This window comes from Aegilops tauschii, chromosome 2 (assembly GCF_002575655.3).
Source record: "Aegilops tauschii subsp. strangulata cultivar AL8/78 chromosome 2, Aet v6.0, whole genome shotgun sequence".
Classification (NCBI taxonomy): domain Eukaryota; kingdom Viridiplantae; phylum Streptophyta; class Magnoliopsida; order Poales; family Poaceae; genus Aegilops; species Aegilops tauschii.
In genome coordinates, this window is record NC_053036.3 from 375,786,868 (window position 1) to 375,807,492 (window position 20,625).

At 48.2% G+C, this 20,625-nt stretch overlaps 1 protein-coding gene across 1 annotated transcript; it reads right to left on the reverse strand.

Moving 5' to 3' along the window:
• Positions 1-17,820: 17,820 nt before the first annotated feature.
• LOC109744487 (uncharacterized) lies at positions 17,821-19,550 on the reverse strand. Its single transcript, XM_020303610.4, has one exon. It carries the CDS (start codon positions 19,289-19,291, stop codon positions 18,182-18,184), a length of 1,110 nt encoding a protein of 369 aa, XP_020159199.1. The 5' UTR covers positions 19,292-19,550; the 3' UTR covers positions 17,821-18,181.
• Between the last annotated feature and the right edge of the window lie 1,075 nt (positions 19,551-20,625).

A 20,625-nucleotide genomic window follows, 5' to 3' on the forward strand; every position in this document is an offset into this window, starting at 1 on the left:
TCTTATATGCTCCATGGCGTTCAAAACATTTTTGAAGTCCTGGTTCTAATCCGTAAAGCATGGTGCACTAAACTATCAAGTAGTCATCATACTGAGCTTTGTCAAACGTTCATAAAGTCTGCATCTGCTCCTGCAATCGGTCTGTCACCTAGCGGTGCATCAAGGACATAATTCTTCTGTGCAGCAATGAGGATAATCCTCAGATCACGGATCCAATCCGCATCATTGCTACTAATATCTTTCAACTTAGTTTTCTCTAGGAACATATCAAAAATAAAACAGGGGAGCTAAATGCGAGCTATTGATCTACAACATAGATATGCTAATACTACCAGGACTAAGTTCATGATAAATTAAAGTTCAATTAATCAAATTACTTAAGAACTCCCACTTAGATAGACATCCCTCTAATCATCTAAGTGATCACGTGATCCATATCAACTAAACCATGTTCGATCATCACGTGAGATGGAGTAGTTTTCAATGGTGAACATCACTATGTTGATCATATCTACTATATGATTCACGCTCGACCTTTCGGTCTCAGTGTTCCGAGGCCATATCTGCATATGCTAGGCTCGTCAAGTTTAACCCGAGTATTTCTGCGTGTGCAAAACTGGCTTGCACCCGTTGTATATGAACGTAGAGCTTATCACACCCGATCATCACGTGGTGTCTCGGCACGACGAACTTTGGCAACGGTGCATACTTAGGGAGAACACTTGTACCTTGAAATTTAGTGGGAGATCATCTTATAATGCTACCGTCAATCAAAGCAGAATAAGATGCATAAAAGATAAACATCACATGCAATCAATATAAGTGATATGATATGGCCATCATCATCTTGTGTCTTTGATCTCCATCTCCAAAGCACCGTCATGATCACCATCATCACGGGCGCGACACCTTGATCTCCATTGTAGCATCGTTGTCGTCTCACCAACTATTGCTTCTACGACTATCGCTACCGCTTAGTGAAAAAGTAAAGCAATTACAGGGTGATTGCATTGCATACAATAAAGCGACAACCATATGCCTCCTGCCAGTTACCGATAACTCTGTTACAAAACATGATCATCTCATACAATAAAATATAGCATCATGCCTTGACCATATCACATCACAACATGCCCTGCAAAAACAAGTTAGACGTCCTCTACTTTGTTGTTGCAAGTTTTACGTGGCTGCTACGGGCTGAGCAAGAACCGTTCTTACCTACACATCAAACCCACAACGATATTTCGTCAAGTTAGTGCTGTTTTAACCTTCAACAAGGACCAGGTGTAGTCACACTCGATTCAACTAAAGTTGGAGAGACTGACACCCGCCAGCCACCTGTGTGCGAAGCACATCGGTAGAACCAGTCTCGCGTAAGCATACGCGTAATGTCGGTCCGGGCCGCTTCATCCAACAATACCGCCGAACCAAAGTATGACATGCTGGTAAGCAGTATGACTTGTATCGCCCACAACTCACTTGTGTTCTACTCGTGCATATAACATCTACGCATAAACCTGGCTCGGATGCCACTGTTGGGGGACGTAGTAATTTCAAAATTTTCCTACGCACATGCAAGATCATGGTGATGCATAGCAACGAGAGGGGAGAGTATTGTCCACGTACCCTCGTAGACCGTAAGCGGAAGCGTTATGAGAACGCGGTTGATGTAGTCGTACGTCTTCACGATCCGACCGATCCAAGTACTGTACGCACGGCACCTCCGAGTTCAGCACACGTTCAGCTCGATGACGTCCCACGAACTCCGATCCAGCAGAGCTACGTGGGAGATTTCCGTCAGCACAACAGCGTGATGACGGTGATGATGTTGCTACCGATCCAGGGCTTCGCCTAAGCACCGCTACGATATGATTGAGGTGGATTATGGTGGAGTGGGGCACCGCACACGGCTTGGAACAATCAACTTGTGTGTCTTTGGGTGCCCCCCACCCCCACCCCCGTATATAAAGGAGCAAGGGGGGAGGCCGGCCGGCCCTCGGGGCGCATGAAGGAGGGGGGAGTCCTCCTCCTAGTAGGAGTAGGACTCCCCTTTCCTAGTCCAACTAGGAAGAGGGAAGGGGGAAGGAAAGAGAGGGAGAGGGAGAGGGAAAGAGGGGCCGCGCCCCCCTCCCCTAGTCCAATTCGGACTCCTCATGGGAGGGGGCGCGCCACCTCCTGGGCTGCTGCCCTCTCTCTTCCCTCAGGCCCACTAAGGCCCAATACTTCCCCGGGGGGTTCCGGTAATCCCTCCGGCACTCCGATTTTCTCCGAAACCACCTGGAACACTTCAGGTGTCCAAATATAGCCGTCCAATATATCAATCTTTATGTCTCGACCATTTCGAGACTCCTCGTCATGTCCGTGATCACATCCGAGACTCCGAACTACCTTCGGTACATCAAATCACATAAACTCATAATACCGATCGTCACCGAACTTTAAGCGTGCGGACCCTACGGGTTCGAGTACTATGTAGACATGACCGAGACACGTCTCCGGTCAATAACCAATAGCGGAACCTGGATGCTCATATTGGTTCCTACATATTCTACGAAGATCTTTATCGGTCAAACCGCATAACAACATACGTTGTATCCTTTGTCATCGGTATGTTACTTGCCCATGATTCGATCGTCGGTATCTCAATATCTAGTTCAATCTCATTACTGGCAAGTCTCTTTACTCGTTCCGTAATGCATCATCCCGCAACTAACTCATTAGTCACATCGCTTGCAAGGCTTATAGTGATGTGCATTACCGAGAGGGCCCATAGATACCTCTCCGACAATCAGAGTGACAAATCCTAATCTCGATCTATGCCAGCTCAACAAGTACCATCGGAGACACCTGTAGAGCACCTTTATAATCACCCAGTTATGTTGTGACGTTTGGTAGCACACAAAGTGTTCCTCCGGTATCCGGGAGTTGCATAAGCTCATAGTCATAGGAACATGTATAAGTCATGAAGAAAGCAATAGCAATATACTAAACGATCAAGTGTTAAGCTAACGGAATGGGTCAAGTCAATCACATCATTCTCTAATGATGTGATCCCGTTAATCAAATGACAACTCATGTCTATGGCTAGGAAACTCAACCATCTTTGATTCAATGAGCTAGTCAAGTAGAGGCATACTAGTGACACTTTGTTTGTCTATGTATCCACACATGTACTAAGTTTCCGGTTAATACAATTCTAGCATGAATAATAAACATTTATCATGAAATAAGGAAATAAATAATAACTTTATTTTTGCCTCTAGGGCATATTTCCTTCAGAAAGTTGTCGCGGAAGGCGTCTTCCAAATCCTCCCAGCTGCCAATAGAGTTTTCAGGCAGACTGTTTAACCAGTGCCGAGCTGGCCCTTTAATTTTTAACGGGAGGTATTTGATGGCATGGAGATCATCTCCACGGGCCGTATGGATATGAAGAAGAAAATCCTCGATCCACACCGCGGGATCAGTTGTTCGATCGTATGATTTGATATTCACGGGTTTAAACCCTTCTGGGAATTCATGCTCCATTACTTCGTCAGTGAAGCAAAGGGGGTGTGCGGCGCCTCTATATCGGGCCACATCGCGACGTAGCTCCGATGGAGTCCGTCTGCGGTTTTCGGCCTGGGCGTGTCTAGGCTTGTCACGTCCGAATAGATAGCCGTCGTCACGTGTCGGGGCATGTCCTTGCGATCCGTAGATTGATCTGGTATGTCCTGCTCTAATGTCCAGGTTCTGCCGAAGGTCATATGTATAACCCCGAGCTGTTTTTTCTCTGCCTTTACGGCGAGGTGGGGCGGTCTGGTGTTCGGCTTGAGTTGTCGCTTTGTCCCGACCACGTGGTGGTCGGTCAGCCGCATTGCGCGATGATGGTACGGGCTCCGGTGCCTCATCATCGAACTGAGGTAGCAATTTGCGCTTTGGGTAACTTTTGGCTGGGTGCTTAAGGCTGTATTCTTCGGCTGCCAGGACATCAGTCCATCTATCATTTAGCAGATCTTGATCAGCTTGAAGTTGCTGCTGCTTCTTTTCAGGCTCCTTGCAGTGGCTATTAGCTGGCGCTTAAAGTGCTCCTCCTCGAGGGGTTCCTCAGGCATGATAAAATCCTCGTTGCCGAGGCTCGCCTCCTCCTCGGAGAGCGGAAGATAATTACTGTCCTCCGAGTCTTCGTTTATGGCCTGTTCATCGGGGCTAACTTGCCCATCTTCCCGTTCTTCTTGTTCGGAAGTTGCTTTAACGGGGTATTCATTGTCTTCGGCACCGTCCGGAGTATTATCTTCTCCTGTACCGGTGTTACTATCTTTGCTGCGGCGTGATTTTGAGCGGCGCCATTGACGCCGGCGCTTTGGTGGTATCTCAGGAGGTTTATCCTTGATTGGATCCTTCTTGTTATCGCCCTTGTTCTCTTCAGGTGTGTCCACCATGTATACGTCATACGAGGAGGTGTTGGACGGCGGGTTTTGGGCCTCCTCTTCTCCGGCATCGTCGTCCATGCCGTCGATGTCTTCGGAGCCGTAATCGAGCATGCCAGTTAGGTCTTCAACAGTGGCTATGAAGTGGGCGGTGGGTGGGAAGCGAAATTCCCCGCCATGGTTCGGACCGGATAGTGTTCGGCTGCGAGCCCCCCGCTAAGGATAGTGCTCTTAACGAGTTTAACACGTCGCCCAAAGGCGAGTGCCGAAAAATGTCCGCGGAGCTGAATTCAACGATCGATGACTGATCGAGCTCGACGCTTGTGGACGCACATGGTTCGGAGCCTGTAACCGGAAACGAGTCCAAGGCTCCGGTAACATGGATTCCACTCGAGGTTGGGTATGTGTGCGGCTCTGACGCCGCTAGGACTGCGGCATCCGTGGCGGGGTTGAGCTTCCTGTCTTCGGATGACGCGATCTGCTCCGGATCTAAGGCCAGAGCAGTCACAGGTACTATCTCCTGGGTATGGTCCGATGACAGATTTAAGTCATGTTCATCGTGGTGACGGGAAGCGGCTGCCGAGGTCTCAAATCCGTCGAAGATAAATTCTCCGCGGATATCCACGACATAGTTCAAGCTCCTGAATCTGACCTGACGGCCGGGGGCGTAGCTGTCGATCTGCTCCAGATGGCCAAGCGAGTTGGCCCGCTGTGCGAAGCCACCGAACACGAAGATCTGTCCGGGGAGGAAGACTTCCCCTTGGACAGCATTGTTGTAGATGATTGAAGGAGCCATCGAACCTTTTGAGGACAGCACAGTGGAACTCTCAATGAAAGCACCAATGTCGGTGTCAAAACCGGCGGATCTCGGGTAGGGGGTCCCGAACTGTGTGTCTAAGGTCAATGGTAACAGGAGACAAGGGACAATGTTTACCCAGGTTCGGGCCCTCTCTATGGAGGTAATACCCTACTTCCTGCTTGATTGATCTTGATGAATGTGAGTATTACAAGAGTTGATCTACCACGAGCTCGTAATGGCTAAAACCCTAGAAGTCTAGCCTGTCTGACTATAATTGTATATATCCTCAACGGACTAAGCCCTCCGGTTTATATAGACATCGGAGGGGACTAGGGTTACACAAAGTCGGTTACAGAGAAGGGAATCTTCATATTTGGTCGCCAAGCTTGCCTTCCACGCCAAGGAGAGTCCCATCCGGACACGGGTAAAGTCTTCGGTCTTTGTATCTTCACAGCCCATTAGTCCAGCCCATGTCCAACAGACCGGACATCCGAGGACCCCTTAGTCCAGGACTCCCTCAATGAGGGCCTCGGATAGTGCCTCGAGGGCCAGGGATGCGGTTTTGTTTTCGGCACGGAGTGCTATATCCGGATCGCTGGTGATAGTGATTACTCCATTGGGCCATGGTGTTTTGAGCTTCATGTACCCGCAATGGGGTATGGCTTGAAAGTTCGCAAAGGTGTCCTGCCCCAAAAGGGCGTGGTATCCGCTATTGAAAGGGGCCACGTGGAAGAGCAACTCTTCGGACCTGTAGTTTTCAGGCGTGCTGAATACTACGTCGAGTTTAATTTTTCCCGAGCATCGCGCTTCTCGACTGGGGACAATACCTCGAAAGGCAGTACTACTTTGCTCGATGCGGCTCTTGTCCATTTGCATTTTGTCGAGCGTGTCTTCGTAGATGAGGTTAATGAAGGAAATATGCCCTAGAGGCAATAATAAAGTATTATATATTTCCTTATATCATGATAAATGTTTATTATTCATGCTAGAATTGTATTAACCGGAAACATAATACATGTGTGAATACATAGACAAACAGAGTGTTACTAGTATGCCTCTACTTGACTAGCTCGTTAATCAAAGATGGTTATGTTTCCTAGCCATAGACATGAGTTGTCATTTGATTAACGTGATCACCTCATTAGGAGAATGACGTGATTGACATGACCCATTACGTTAGCTTAGCACCCGATCGTTTAGTATGTTGTGATTGCTTTCTTCATGACTTATACATGTTCCTATGACTATGAGATTATGCAACTCCCGTTTACCGGAGGAACACTTTGTGTGCTACCAAACATCACAACGTAACTGGGTCATTATAAAGGTGCTCTATAGGTGTCTCCAAAGGTACTTGTTGGGTTGGCGTATTTCGAGATTAGGATTTGTCACTCCGATTGTCGGAGAGGTATCTCTGGGCCCACTCGGTAATGCACATCACTATAAGCCTTGCAAGCATTGTGACTAATGAGTTAGTTGCGGGATTATTTATTACGGAACGAGTAAAGAGACTTGCCGGTAACGAGATTGAACTAGGTATCGAGATACCGACGATCGAATCTCGGGCAAGTAACATACCGATGACAAAAGGAACAACGTATGTTGTTATGCGGTCTGACCGATAAAGATCTTCGTAGAATATGTGGGAGCCAATATGGGCATCCAGGTCCCGCTATTGGTTATTGACCGGAAAGGTGTCTCAGTCATGTCTACATAGTTCTCGAACCCGTAGGGTCCGCACGCTTAAAGTTACGATGACAGTTATATTATGAGTTTATATGTTTTGATGTACCGAAGGTTGTTCGGAGTCCCGGATGTGATCACGGACATGACGAGGAGTCTCGAAATGGTCGAGACATAAAGATTGATATATTGGAAGCCTATGTTTGGACATCGGAAGTGTTCCGGGTGGAATCGGGATTTTTCCGGAGTACCGGGAGGTTACCGGAACCCCCCGGTAACTTAATGGGCCTTATTGGGCCTAGGTGGAAGAGAGGAGAGGAGGCTAGGGTAGGGCCGCGCCCCCCTTCCCCCCAGTCCGAATAGGACAAGGAGAGGGGGCGGCGCCCCCCCCCCTTCCTTCCTCCCCTCCACCTCTTCATCCTTCCACTCCTAGTCCAACATGGAAAGGGGGGAGTCCTACTCCCGGTAGGAGTAGGACTCCTCCTGGCGCGCCTCTACCTCCTAGGCCGGCGGCCTCCCCCTTGCTCCTTTATATACGGGGGCAGGGGGCACCTAAGAACACACTTGATATACGATATTTTAGCCGTGTGCGGTGCCCCCCTCCACCAGATTACACCTCGATAATACCGTCGCGGAGCTTAGGCGAAGCCCTGCGTCGGTGGAACATCATCATCGTCACCACGCCGTCGTGCTGACGAAACTCTCCCTCAACACTCGGCTGGATCGGAGTTCGAGGGACGTCATCGAGCTGAACGTGTGTAGAACTTGGAGGTGCCGTACGTTCGGTACTTGATCGGTCGGATCATGAAGACGTACGACTACATCAACCGCGTTGTGATAACGCTTCCGTTGTTGGTCTACGAGGGTGCGTGGACAACACTCTCCCCTCTCGTTGTTATGCATCACCATGATCTTGCGTGTGCGTAGGAATTTTTTGAAATTACTACGTTCCCCAACAGTGGCATCCGAGCTTGGTTTTATGCGTTGATGCTATGCACGAGTAGAACACAAGTGGGTTGTGGGCGATATAAGTCATACTGCTTACCAGCATGTCATACTTTGGTTCAGCGGTATTGTGAGATGAAGCGGCCCGGACCGACATTACGCGTACGCTTACGCGAGACTGGTTTCACCGTTCGGAGCACTCGTTGCTTAAAGGTGACTGGCGGGTGTCTGTCTCTCTCACTTTAGTTGAACCGAGTGTGGCTACGCCCGGTCCTTGCGAAGGTTAAAACAGCACCAACTTGACAAACTATCGTTGTGGTTTTGATGCGTAGGTAAGAACGGTTCTTGCTAAGCCCGTAGCAGCCACGTAAAACATGCAACAACAAAGTAGAGGACGTCTAACTTGTTTTTGCAGGGCATGTTGTGATGTGATATGGTCAAGACATGATGTGATATAATGTGTTGTATGAGATGATCATGTTTTGTAACCGAGTTATCGGCAACTGGCAGGAGCCATATGGTTGTCACTTTATTGTATGAGATGCAATCGCCATGTAATAGTTTTACTTTATCACTAAGCGGTAGTGATAGTCGTAAAAGCAATAAGTTGGCGAGACGACAACAATACTACGATGGAGATCAAGGTGTCGTGCCGGTGACGATGGTGATCATGACGGTGCTTCGGAGATGGAGATCACGAGCACGGTGCTTCGGAGATGGAGATCACAAGCACAAGATGATGATGGCCATATCATATCACTTATATTGATTGCATGTGATGTTAATCCTTTATGCATCTTATCTTACTTTGATTGACGGTAGCATTATAAGATGATCCCTCACTAAAATTTCAAGATAAAAGTGTTCTCCCTGAGTATGCACCGTTGCGAAAGTTCTTCGTGCTGAGACACCACGTGATGATCGGGTGTGATAAGCTCTACGTTCAAATACAACGGGTGCAAAACAGTTGCACACGCGGAATACTCAGGTTAAACTTGACGAGCCTAGCATATGTACAGATATGGCCTCGGAACACAGAGACCGAAAGGTCGAGCGTGAATCATATAGTAGATATGATCAACATAGTGATGTTCACCATTGAAACTACTCCATCTCACGTGATGATCGGACATGGTTTAGTTGATTTGGATCACGTAATCACTTAGATTATTAGAGGGATATCTATCTAAGTGGGAGTTCTTAAAGTAATATGATTAATTGCACTTCAATTTATCATGAACTTAGTACCTGATAGTATCTTGCTTGTCTATGTTAATTGTAGATAAATGGCCCGTGTTGTTGTTCCGTTGAATTTTAATGCGTTCCTTGAGAAAGCTAAGTTGAAAGATGATGGTAGCAATTACACGGACTGGGTCCGTAACTTGAGGATTATCCTCATTGCTGCACAGAAGAATTACGTCCTGGAAGCACCGCTAGGTGCCAGGCCTCCTGCAAGAGCTACGCCAGAAGTTATGAACGTCTGGCAAAGCAAAGCTGATGACTACTCAATAGTTCAGTGTGCCATGCTTTACGGCTTAGAACCGGGACTTCAACGATGTTTTGAACGTCATGGAGCATATGAGATGTTCCAGGAGTTGAAGTTAATATTTCAAGCAAATGCCCGGATTGAGAGATATGAAGTCTCCAATAAGTTCTATAGCTGCAAGATGGAAGAGAATAGTTCTGTCAGTGAGCATATACTCAGAATGTCTGGATATAATAATCACTTGGTTCAACTAGGAGTTGAACTTCCGGATGATTGAGTCATTGACAGAATTCTTCAATCACTGCCACCAAGCTACAAGAGCTTCGTGATGAACTATAACATGCAAGGGATGGATAAGACAATTCCCGAGCTCTTCGCAATGCTAAAAGCAGCGGAGGTAGAAATCAAAAAGGAGCATCAAGTGTTGATGGTCAGTAAAACCACTAGTTTCAAGAAAAAGGGCAAAGGGAAGAAGAAAGGGAACTTCAAGAAGAACAGCAAGCAAGTTGCTGTTCAGGAGAAGAAATCCAAGTCTGGACCCAAGCCTGAAACTGAGTGCTTCTACTATAAGCAGACTGGCCACTGGAAGCGGAACTGCACCAAGTATTTGGCGGATAAGAAGGATGGCAAGGTTAACAAAGGTATATGTGATATACATGTTATTGATGTGTACCTTACTAATACTCGCAGTAGCACCTGGATATTTGATACTGGTTCTGTTGCTAATATTTGCAACTCGAAACAGGGGCTACGGATTAAGCGAAGTTTGGCTAAGGACGAGGTGACGATGCGCGTGGGAAATGGTTCCAAAGTCGATGTGATCGCCGTCGGCACGCTACCTCTACATCTACCTTCGGGATTAGTTTTAGACCTAAATAATTGTTATTTGGTGCCAGCGTTGAGCATGAACATTATATCTGGATCTTGTTTAATGCGAGACGGTTATTCATTTAAATTAGAGAATAATGGTTGTTCTATTTATATGAATAATATCTTTTATGGTCATGCACCCTTGAAGAGTGGTCTATTTTTAATGAATCTCGATAGTAGTGATACACATATTCATAATGTTGAAGCCAAAAGATGCAGAGTTAATAATGACAGTGCAACTTATTTGTGGCACTGCCGTTTGGGTCATATCGGTGTAAAGCGCATGAAGAAACTCCATACTGATGGAATTTTGGAATCACTTGATTTTGAATCACTTGGTACTTGCGAACCGTGCCTTATGGGCAAGATGACCAAAACACCGTTCTCCGGAACTATGGAGAGAGCAACAGATTTGTTGGAAATCATACATACAGATGTATGTGGTCCGATGAATATTGAGGCTCGTGGCGGATATCGTTATTTTCTCACCTTCACAGATGATTTGAGCAGATATGGGTATATCTACTTAATGAAACATAAGTCTGAAACATTTGAAAAGTTCAAAGAATTTCAGAGTGAAGTTGAAAATCATCGTAACAAGAAAATAAAATTCCTACGATCTGATCGTGGAGGAGAATATTTGAGTTACGAGTTTGGTCTACATTTGAAACAATGCGGAATAGTTTCGCAACTCACGCCACCCGCAACACCACAGCATAATGGTGTGTCCGAACGTCGTAATCGTACTTTATTAGATATGGTGCGAACTATGATGTCTCTTACTGATTTACCGCTATCGTTTTGGGGTTATGCTTTAGAGACGGCTGCATTCACTCTAAATAGGACACCATCGAAATCCATTGAGACGACGCCTTTTGAACTATGGTTTGGCAAGAAACCAAAGTTGTCGTATCCTAAAGTTTGGGGTTGCGATGCTTATGTGAAGAAACTTCAACCTGATAAGCTCGAACCTAAATCGGAGAAATGTGTCTTCATAGGATACCCAAAGGAGACTGTTGGGTACACCTTCGATCACAGATCTGAAGGCAATATATTCGTTGCTAAGAATGGATCCTTTCTAGAGAAGGAGTTTCTCTCGAAAGATGTGAGTGGGAGGAAAGTAGAACTTGATGAGGTAACTGTACCTGCTCCCTTATTGGAAAGTAGATCATCACAGAAATCAGTTTCTGCGACACCTACACCAAGTAGTGAGGAAGTTAATGATAATGATCATGAAACTTCAGATCAAGTTATTACTGAACTTCGTAGGTCAACTAGATCAAGATCCGCACCAGAGTGGTACGGTAATCCTGTTCTGGAGGTCATGTTACTGGACCATGGCGAACCTACGAACTATGAAGAAGCGATGGTGAGCCTAGATTCCGCAAAATGGCTTGAAGCCATGAAATCCGAGATGGGATCCATGTATGAGAACAAAGTATGGACTTTGGTTGACTTGCCCGATGGTCGGCAAGCCATTGAAAATAAATGGATCTTCAAGAAGAAGACTGACGCTGATGGTAATGTTACTGTCTATAAAGCTCGACTTGTTGCGAAAGGTTTTCGACAAGTTCAAGGGATTGACTACGATGAGACCTTCTCACCCGTAGCGATGCTTAAGTCTGTCCGAATCATGTTAGCAATTGCCGCATTTTATGATTATGAAATTTGGCAAATGGATGTCAAAACTGCGTTCCTGAATGGATTTCTGGAAGAAGAGTTGTATATGATGCAACCGGAAGGTTTTGTCGATCCAAAGGGAGCTAACAAAGTGTGCAAGCTCCAGCAATCCATTTATGGACTGGTGCAAGCCTCTCGGAGTTGGAATAAATGCTTTGATAGTGTGATCAAAGCATTTGGTTTTATACAGACTTTTGGAGAAGCCTGTATTTACAAGAAAGTGAGTGGGAGCTCGATAGCATTTCTGATATTATATGTGGATGACATATTACTGATTGGAAATGATATAGAATTTCTGGATAGCATAAAGGGATACTTGAATAAGAGTTTTTCAATGAAAGACCTCGGTGAAGCTGCATATATATTAGGCATTAAGATCTATAGAGATAGATCAAGACGCTTAATTGGACTTTCACAAAGCACATACCTTGACAAAGTTTTGAAGAAGTTCAAAATGGATCAAGCAAAGAAAGGGTTCTTGCCTGTACTACAAGGTGTGAGATTGAGTAAGACTCAATGCCCGACCACTGCAGAAGATAGAGAGAAAATGAAAGATGTTCCCTATGCTTCAGCCATAGGCTCTATCATGTATGCAATGTTGTGTACCAGACCTGATGTGTCCCTTGCTATAAGTTTAGCAGGGAGGTACCAAAGTAATCCAGGAGTGGATCACTGGACAACGGTCAAGAACATCCTGAAATACCTGAAAAGGACTAAGGATATATTTCTCGTTTATGGAGGTGACAAAGAGCTCATCGTAAGGGGTTACGTTGATGCAAGCTTTGACACTGATCCGGACGATTCGAAATCGCAAACCGGATACGTATTTACATTGAACGGTGGAGCTGTCAGTTGGTGCAGTTCCAAGCAAAGTGTCATGGCGGGATCTACGTGTGAAGCGGAATACATAGCTGCTTCGGAAGCAGCGAATGAAGGAGTCTGGATGAAGGAGTTCATATCCGATCTAGGTGTCATACCTAGTACATCGGGACCAATGAAAATCTTTTGTGATAATACTGGTGCAATTGCCTTAGCAAAGGAATCCAGATTTCACAAGAGAACCAAGCACATCAGAAGACGCTTCAATTCCATCCGGGATTTAGTTCAGGTGGGCGACATAGAAATTTGCAAGATACATACGGATCTGAATGTAGCAGACCCGTTGACTAAGCCTCTTCCACGAGCAAAACATGATCAACACCAAGACTCCATGGGTGTAAGAATCATTACTATGTAATCTAGATTATTGACTCTAGTGCAAGTGGGAGACTGAAGGAAATATGCCCTAGAGGCAATAATAAAGTATTATATATTTCGTTATATCATGATAAATGTTTATTATTCATGCTAGAATTGTATTAACCGGAAACATAATACATGTGTGAATACATAGACAAACAGAGTGTCACTAGTATGCCTCTACTTGACTAGCTCGTTAATCAAAGATGGTTATGTTTCCTAGCCATAGACATGAGTTGTCATTTGATTAACGGGATCACCTCATTAGGAGAATGACGTGATTGACATGACCCATTACGTTAGCTTAGCACCCGATCGTTTAGTATGTTGCTATTGCTTTCTTCATGACTTATACATGTTCCTATGACTATGAGATTATGCAACTCCCGTTTACCGGAGGAACACTTTGTGTGCTACCAAACGTCACAACGTAACTGGGTGATTATAAAGGTGCTCTACAGGTGTCTCCAAAGGTACTTGTTGGGTTGGCGTATTTCGAGATTAGGATTTGTCACTCCGATTGTCGGAGAGGTATCTCTGGGCCCACTCGGTAATGCACATCACTATAAGCCTTGCAAGCATTGTGACTAATGAGTTAGTTGCGGGATGATGTATTACGGAACGAGTAAAGAGACTTGCCGGTAACAAGATTGAACTAGGTATCGAGATACCGACGATCGAATCTCGGGCAAGTAACATACCGATGACAAAAGGAACAACGTATGTTGTTATGCGGTCTGACCGATAAAGATCTTCGTAGAATATGTGGGAGCCAATATGGGCATCCAGGTCCCGCTATTGGTTATTGACCGGAGAGGTGTCTCGGTCATGTCTACATAGTTCTCGAACCCAAAGGGTCCGCACGCTTAAAGTTACGATGACAGTTATATTATGAGTTTATGTGATTTGATGTACGGAAGGTTGTTCGGAGTCCCGGATGTGATCACGGACATGACGAGGAGTCTCGAAATGGTCGAGATGTAAAGATTGATATATTGGACGACTATATTCGGACACCGGAAGTGTTCCGGAGAAGTTTCGGATTAAACCGGAGTGCCGGAGGGTTACCGGAACCCCCCGGGGAAGTATTGGGCCTTGGTGGGCCTTGAGGGGAGAGAGAGGGCAGCAGCCAGGAGGTGGTGCGCCCCCTCCCAAGGGGAATCCTAGTTGGACTAGGAGAGGGGGCGCAGCCCCCTTTCCCTCTCCCTCTCCCTCTCTTTCCTTCCCCCCTTCTTTCCTAGTAGGACTAGGAAAGGGGAGTCCTACTCCTACTAGGAGGAGGACTCCCGCTCTCTCCTTGGCGCGCCTAGGGCAGCCGGACTCCCCCTTGCTCCTTTATATACGGGGGCAGGGGGGCACCTAAGAACACACTTGATATACGATATTTTAGCCGTGTGCGGTGCCCCCCTCCACCAGATTACACCTCGATAATACCGTCGCGGAGCTTAGGCGAAGCCCTGCGTCGGTGGAACATCATCATCGTCACCACGCCATCGTGCTGACGAAACTCTCCCTCAACACTCGGCTGGATCGGAGTTCGAGGGACGTCATCGAGCTGAACGTGTGTAGAACTTGGAGGTGCCGTACGTTCGGTACTTGACCGTTCGGATCGTGAAGACGTACGACTACATCAACCGCGTTGTGATAACGCTTCCGTTGTCGGTCTACGAGGGTACGTGGACAACACTCTCCCCTCTCGTTGTTATGCATCACCATGATCTTGCGTGTGCGTAGGAATTTTTTTGAAATTACTACGTTCCCCAACAGTTAAGTCCGCTTCCGTCGTCCATGAGCCCTTTGGTGAGTCGAAAGCCGTCCACAATTGGATTTAAGACCAAGGCGGTTGGTGCTCGAACTGATCGGGCCCTTGGTTCGTCGTCTGCGGCGAAAGTTATGGCCGTATCGCTCCAAGGGTTTGTTGCGGTTACTTGGTTGCCTTCGGCGAGGTTGCGGAGCGCCCGTTTGCGCCGATTATTTGAAGAAAAGGTCTCAAAGACTGTAAAGACGTTGAAATCGTCATCCTCCGAAGAATGCTTCTCTGGAGTAGTGTTGGTGAGGATAGCCTCACTGCTCTTAGCCACCTGCCGGGAGTACCCAACATGCCCGAAGGCTATGCGTTGGTTCGGTGCTTGGCGTCGTATGTTTCTGATAGGGCTTGTCGAGCAGTTCGTCAAGGACGGTTCTATATACCGTAAAGGGCTTGTTTTTCTTGTCAATGGGCTTGTGGTCGGATGTTCTGTAGGGGTGCATCCATTTTTCCCGTATGGTGGTTTGCTTAAAGGCCGGAGGTTCCCACCGGGCTGTCTGGGCCTTCCATGCGCTTTCCATCGTGCATTACTTCTGTACGATGTGTGTCAAATCTGCGAAGTGCTGTATGCAGCGGCGGTTGAGGGCATTGAGGATTCCCTCGTCCGTACAGTTAGGGAAAAAAACTGAAACCGCGTCGTCGGCGCAACAATCTTTAATCTTGTTTTTAACAAGGAGGAATCTGGCCTAGAAGTGATGAACCGTTTCCTGAGGTTGCTGCCGAACATACATTAGGTCACATATGTTAGGAGGCCCTGAATTGCTTGGGGAATATTGCTTGTGGTGGGTGGGCGGGCTAAAATCTGAACCCTGACCCACGATTGGATCTGAAGTTTGAAGAATCTCCTAGGTCACTAGTTCAGGATCAGCGAGGTCCTGAAGACTTCCGGGATTAATGCTTGATTCTATGTTCGGGGGACATGAAGTCTCCTCCTGAAGATAGGTATTCGGCTCGCAGGGCTCAGAAATCCGAACATAGCTGGTGCTTAACTTAGGGGGAGAAGCGTTCTCCGCTCGTTCCTCAACGACCGCTACCAAATGGGTGATCGGCGGGGACTTGATTTCCCTCTGATCGGGTTTAAGCCCAATCCGATCATAGTCTGTTGCGACCCCCAGGGCGGCGATGCGATCTAGCAGCTCGTTCAAGGACGAGACATCTACGGATCCATCTTTTCGGAGTGTTCAAGGCTGACGCGGAGATGATGTTTGGCGATCGTGGGGGCCGCTGTTGGCTTGACGGCCGAGCGAGCGCCCATGGTAAAACCGCCGAGCTGGAGGACCTGTCCTGGAGTTAGGGCCCTTCTAGAAGTAATATCGTCATTAATGACAAGGCGAGCCATCGATCCTTCTATCGACAACACAAAGGAACTCTCAATGAAAGCACCAATGTCGGTGTCAAAGCCGGCCGATCTTGGGTAGGGGGTCCCGAACTATGCGTGTGAGGATCGAAGGTAACAGGAGACAAAGGGGACATGATGTTTACCCAGGTTCGAGACCTCTTAATGGAGGTAAAACCCTACTTCCTGCTTGTTTGACTTTGATGAGTATATGGGTTACAAGAGTTGATCTACCTCGAGATCGTAATGATTAAACACTAACTGACTAGCCTATGTAAATTCTAATAGCCTCTACAGACTAAACCCTCCGGTTTATATACACACCGGAGGGGCCTAGGGTTGTACAAAGTCGGTTCACAGGGGAAGGAAATTACATATCCGGACACCAATCTTGCCATCCACGCATAGGAGAGCCTTATCCGGACACGGGAGGAAGGCCTTTTGCCTTGTATCTTCACAGACCATCAGTCCGGCCCATACAGAATCGGCCGGTCACCTGAGGACCCCCAAATCCAGGACTCCCTCACACGCCGCAACACCCCGTATGGGTGTTCTTCAAGTGCACAAATGATGTGGTATGTGCTTGTTTTGATTCGATTGTTCACCGGATTCGACGCAATTTTGGTAGCTCATCTGTGTGCTTATTTGCTCATCTATGTGTGTAGAATGGATGCAAGTTTTGGTATTGGGAAGAAGAATGCATCGATCTATTGATAGCACGAAAATTGATAGATGTTTGTGCACTCGTTGCAAGAATTGAAGCTTGAGAAAAGGCTAGAGATGAGACTAGAGATGAGGTTACTAAAGAGGCAACGTCTACTTCTTTAGAATCGAAGAAGAAAGAAGTGTTGAATATCAAGAATCCACAGATCAACAATGAAGACATAGAGAAGATATTAATCCAACTAGTAGGAACAGTTAGGGAAGTTGAAAATCTTCTAAAATGTCTAATTGTCGTTCTTGTTTTTTTGGTCTTGCTCTAGTGGCGAAGAATTGGTGAATTATTTACTCCAATGTCGTTGAATGAAATAAAAAAAGTAAGAAAATGTGTTTCGGTGGTTGAGTATGTGACGCAAATGGGAATTTTATTTTATTCCGTTAAATTTAGGGGATCGGCTAGAAATGGCCAAAACTTAGTGGAGTAAATTTACTCCGCCGTTTTACTCCTCTATTTATAAGGGATCGGTTAGAGTTGCTCTAAATGAACTCGATAGTTCAAACTTTTAGAACATGACAATTCTTGATAGTTTGATGGAATGTAGATGAATCCCCTCCGCTATATGTGATCTAAATGAACTACGTGTGTTTATTTTTACGTTGCGTTGCGTGTGTTTATTTTACATTGCATGTTTATTTATATCGCTGCGTGTGTTTGTTTTACATTGCATGAGAGTATGAATTTAAGGATTTGCTACGAGGAAGACGGTTGTAGACGTGGACATTTGAGATTTGAGGGGCAACTCACTTTTGACGGGTCCGGTTGTAGATGCTTTAACAGGCCACCCGTAGTATAGTGTGGTAGTAGGATCATGAAAAATGAATCAAGGCACACAAGAACAAGTACAGAACTGATGGACAAATTGCCAAATTTCTCCTTTTCAATTCAATGCTCATGTCCCGTCTCCAACACACGAATGAACTCAACATAAAACATCTCTATTTCCACCACGGGCACCACAGGAGAAAATCTCGAATTGGAACAGAATTACAAAATGAAAGGCAAGCTAGAGCTTAATCTGCGGCCCATTCCATCCTTCACCTTAGGAGCAGCTTCTCAGGACTCGAATGGGCATATACCAGAACCAAGAACAGGAGTAATTTTCATACTAGTAGAAGCAGCAGTAGTACGTAGTATAGTTCGAGAAGAAGAGCGATGATTTGATAACCGGCCATTGATCGCGGAGCGCGCAGCTGCAATCCAACGACGAGGCTAACTCGTCGCCACCGTCGCGGATGCCGACATGATGGTCTTGCTGGACGTGGAGCTCGTCGGCCTCAGCGCCCTCATGGGGCTCGCCAGCGCCCACGCCCAGCCCCGGTGGCTCCGTGTGCCAGAAACCCTCGCGTTGCCGCTGGCGCCGGCGCCGCTCCCGGCGTTGGGCGCGGAGAGCCAGTAGGAGGACGAGGCCGGGGGCGCGGCGCCGATGCCGCCGAAGAACCCGGCGCACTTGATCCTGTGCTGCTGCGTGTACTCGTAGTCCTCGTCGCCGTCGCCGGCGTCGCGGGCGCGGCCAAGGTGGCCGAGCGCGCTTCCCTTGGGCTTGGGCTCGCGGTGGGACTCAACGCGCCGGAGCGCGCAGTCGCCGAAGCCGGTGGAGAGGCGCTCCAAGAAGTCCCCCGAGAAGCTGCGGCTGCCGCAGCCCACGGAGCGCGAGCGCGCCACCTTTCTCCCGAACGACGAGGACGACGATCCCTCGCTGCGGCGGCCGGGGCTCTCGGGCTCCTCGATCGCCTCCAGCCTCCGCCCCAGCGACGCTGACGTCGCCGAAGCCACCGACACCGACTTCCTCCTCGCCGACGCGGCGCCTTCCCCACTGGCCAGAGACGACGACCCGCTCCGGTGGCCGCTGGACGAGGAGGAGGGGTAGAGGAAAGACCAGAAGCTCTTCTTGCGGGGGCTGTCAGCGGTGATCCCCGACGACAGCGGCGGCTCCTCCGGCCGCGGCGCCACGGACTTGCTCCTCCTGAGCCCGCTGGCCACCGGGGCGGGCGCCGAGGACGAGGTCTTGCCCTTGTGCGGAGGGATCGCCATGGCAGAGGCGGTGGAAGAATAAAGATTCTCAGTGGCGAGCCTGTTGGGCGGAGGGGTGGTCGGGGTGAGGGAGGAAGGCGGCGGGTGAAAGGGGCTGGACTTGGAGGAGGAGACCAGCATGCCAAGCTTCTCCTGCAGGCAGAAGGCGCAGATGCCACTGCCGGCAGCCACCCCCGCGGCCGCCGCGGCGCCCGGCGGGTAGGGGTGCTCGCTGCAGTACGCCACTTCTTGATCCACCGCAAGTACCGCCGCCGGGGCCGCCACCGTCTCCGGCGCTTTCTCCTCCATGCTCGCTCTCCTCGCGCTCTTGGTAATGCTGTGCCGGATCTGGGACGCGAGCAGAGCGGCTCAGTTGCTCTCTTGATGGCGATCTGCCGCGGCGGCCGGTCCGAAGGTGGAGGCGCGCGGATGGGAGGGGGGAGCTTGGGGGATGGAGAGGGGCACGAGCGCGCAAGCGGATGCGGATGCGGTGGCAGAGGAGAGCATCGATGGGAGGAGCGGAGTGGCAGGGGGCGGCGTGGGGGTGCGCCTTATTTTAGCGCCACTCCCGCCTGCGTCTTTTTGTCCGGTTCGTGCGGCCCTAGCCGTGACAAGGCTCGGTCATCGCATCGCACGTACTAGAAGAAGAGAAAAAAAACAAGGCTGGGTCAGGGCGGGCACGTGGGGCTGGGCAACCCTCTGCGACCGCGCGCGTGGCTCCACTCCACTTGATGCGCGCTCTGTCTCTCTGGAGTATAGTAACAACGGATCTTAAGCAGAGTGTCAAGTAAAAACAACTCGAAATTACTGGTGCCGTGCCACTGGGACGAGACAAGACCATGCGTGATTGCACGTGCGATGTACTAGTACATTTATCCTGCTTGATGAAAATTACCACTAGTGGATAATCGTGGTGCACAGTGGGAAAAGGTTTGCGTTGCGCTTCCCGCCAAAGCATATTACACGGCACGCGATGCCGAATCAGGAGCCGCGCCCCTGTTCCATTGACATTGTTCATTCATTGGTGTCGTGCGTACGTATGTTTCTGCGTTGCAGCTAGCCGCCACCGTCGTCGTCGGTCGATGCCCTTGCCTGTTTTAACCGGCAGTGATTGGTACACATATGATGGTCATGGTTTTTGTCCATGATTCCGTTTTCTAGTGCGACAGACGGTGTTTCCCCTGTTCCGAAGAGAATGTACAGCCAGCTACTCCGCCATGGTAGATCTAGCACAAACTCAGCAGCGTCCCATGCCTGCTGTTTGCAAACAGTGATCAGAGCACGACGGACGGCACATGAGGCGTGTAGTAGTTTTGTTCTTAACTCTCTCCACATCACAGCTGGTGTCTGGTGATGGTATGTAACGCGCAACAACCGGCCAAGTTGCTGTGAGTGAGGAGTGGATCGATGAACCATGTGCCAGCATGAGCATCCTAGGGTCACTCTCACTGGCTTCATTTAGAAATCTCAAGTTCAAGAGTATACTAACTCATCTCCGTAACTGACGGCAATACATTGTGACAGAGGGGCGGCTTCCTCTGATCAAGCAGATGATCTGGAATGGAAACGTCTAGTCTATCATCCTTGGTCAAACATACGCGCCTAAAGAATCTCCAGCTCGGGGGAGGGTTTTATCTCTCGGT

Excerpts from the sequence above, each read along its gene's own strand:
- LOC109744487 (XM_020303610.4), bottom strand. The coding sequence starts at position 19,291 with ATGGAGGAGAAAGCGCCGGAGACGGTGGCGGCCCCGGCGGCGGTACTT.